The sequence below is a fragment of the Coffea arabica genome, chromosome 11e, assembly GCF_036785885.1.
Source record: "Coffea arabica cultivar ET-39 chromosome 11e, Coffea Arabica ET-39 HiFi, whole genome shotgun sequence".
NCBI classification, from domain to species: Eukaryota; Viridiplantae; Streptophyta; class Magnoliopsida; order Gentianales; family Rubiaceae; genus Coffea; species Coffea arabica.
The window spans coordinates 50,182,651-50,184,306 of NC_092331.1; the positions used below are offsets into that span (position 1 = coordinate 50,182,651).

The 1,656-nt window shown below is 41.9% G+C and overlaps 1 protein-coding gene across 1 annotated transcript; it reads left to right on the forward strand.

Moving 5' to 3' along the window:
* Positions 1-530: 530 nt before the first annotated feature.
* Positions 531-1,320, forward strand: LOC140021646 (small ribosomal subunit protein bTHXc-like). Its single transcript, XM_072072936.1, has 3 exons — positions 531-791; positions 916-980; positions 1,067-1,320. The coding sequence occupies exons 1-3, from the start codon at positions 611-613 to the stop codon at positions 1,193-1,195; spliced, it is 375 nt and encodes a 124-aa protein (XP_071929037.1). The 5' UTR covers positions 531-610; the 3' UTR covers positions 1,196-1,320.
* The last annotated feature ends 336 nt before the right edge of the window (positions 1,321-1,656 follow it).

A 1,656-nucleotide genomic window follows, 5' to 3' on the forward strand; every position in this document is an offset into this window, starting at 1 on the left:
CCTGTATTCTCGGAAGCCTCTGATGGAGCATTATAAATTTGTAGTCTCTTTTAAGTAAAGCCCAACTTCCTTCCTTGTTAGGACTTGGAACTCTTGGTCTCGTTGTGATTCTTGTGAAACTCAGAAAAGTGCATGTTTCACAAAGAACTCAAGTGATGTAATGTTGCTTACGGGCTGGAAAAAGTAGGAGGAGGTTTGAACTTGGAAAGAAAAACAAAGAATCATCAACATACGTATTGTTAACATAATCCTTGTGGGAAATCTTTGTTAATTGAATCATTAATATTATTGAAGGGCACCACCGGGAGGGGGCAAGCAACGCTTTCATTTTGATGATCAAACGGTTGCCCGTTTCTCCCAAGTATCAGGAGTTGGGCCCTAGGACCAACCATCATCATCGAGCATCAAAGACCGCCCACAAAGTAATCTATCTAAACAAGCCCAAAATCTAAACTAGTAATTTAAGAATTCCCAAAAAAAAAAAAAGACACTTCATCCTCTTGACTTGACGGCATTTTGATTTTATCCGAAAGTTAATGGTTTTAATTTTAAGTGGCCAATACGGAGGGATTGTCTGCAATCTTTCATCTTCTTCAGCGCTGCATCAACAATGGCGTCTCTGTTAGCTGGAGCAGTCCCAATGGCAGCCTCTCAAACGGCCTTGTGTTTTCCTCTATCTCCTTCCTTGTCTCGTCCTCAACCCCTGCTTTCTTCTTCTTCCTCCTCCTCCTCCTCCTCCCTCTCAACTTCACTCTCACTCTCCTCACCCGCCTCTTCAACACTCCCTTTCAGTAAGTAGCAATTAATTATATCCTAATCCTTCACCCCAAAAAGAAAAGAAAAAAAGAACTCGATCTCACATGCGTCTATTTCTTCAGTTGCTAAAGTAATTGCATTATTTTCTTGGCCTCTCAGTTTATTGTGGAAGAGGAGACAAAAAGGCTGCAAAAGGCAAACGCTTCAATCACTCCTTTGGAAACGTGAGTGAACTAATTTATATTTCCTTATTTATATTTTCAACAGGAGTTATTTACTTTCTCGAATATGGATATACCTGTGTCCGTAGGCGAGGCCAAAGGACAAGAAGAAAGGGAGAGGACCACCTAGGGTTGCTGTACCTCCGTCGCCCCCCAGGAAAGATCGATACGACGACGGCGAGGTTGTTAAGATTGAGATTGACGAGTCTCTAGGCTGAGCAGATGACGGATTTTAATTGGTTTTCCTTTTTGTGTAATTCTGAGCTTACATGTGGCTTTTGCAGTTATGCTCTCATCATCTCTCATGCAGTTTCATTACCTTGATTACTTTGTTGTTGCCAAACTCCCCGCCTTCCCAATAGTGGGTTGGCTACTGGGCAACCACTTAGACCCCTGTAAGAAGGGGATGATGGAAGCCGGCTTAACCGGTGAAATCCCAAAAACACCCGTAAAAGAAGAAACGGTCGACGATGAAGAAGACAAAGAGGAGGACGTAGAAATCGTATTTTTTTACTTCCAAAAAAGCCCTTGCCTCGCCGTTGGTTTATGTACAGATACATGTGTTTTGGGTGGCGACGCCATATAGGTCCTTAATTGACATAAGAATTTTAGTTAAGGGACTTAATTCGTGTGATAAAATATTGAGGGACCAAATCAGCTTTAGTAAAATAGTTTGAGG

Bases quoted from the DNA above. Each gene is read 5' to 3' on its own strand.
- LOC140021646 (XM_072072936.1), top strand. From the start codon at position 611: ATGGCGTCTCTGTTAGCTGGAGCAGTCCCAATGGCAGCCTCTCAAACG. The intron at 792-915 runs GTAAGTAGCAAT...TTGGCCTCTCAG, and splicing joins CTCTTCAACACTCCCTTTCA to TTTATTGTGGAAGAGGAGAC. The intron at 981-1,066 runs GTGAGTGAACTA...CTGTGTCCGTAG, and splicing joins TCAATCACTCCTTTGGAAAC to GCGAGGCCAAAGGACAAGAA.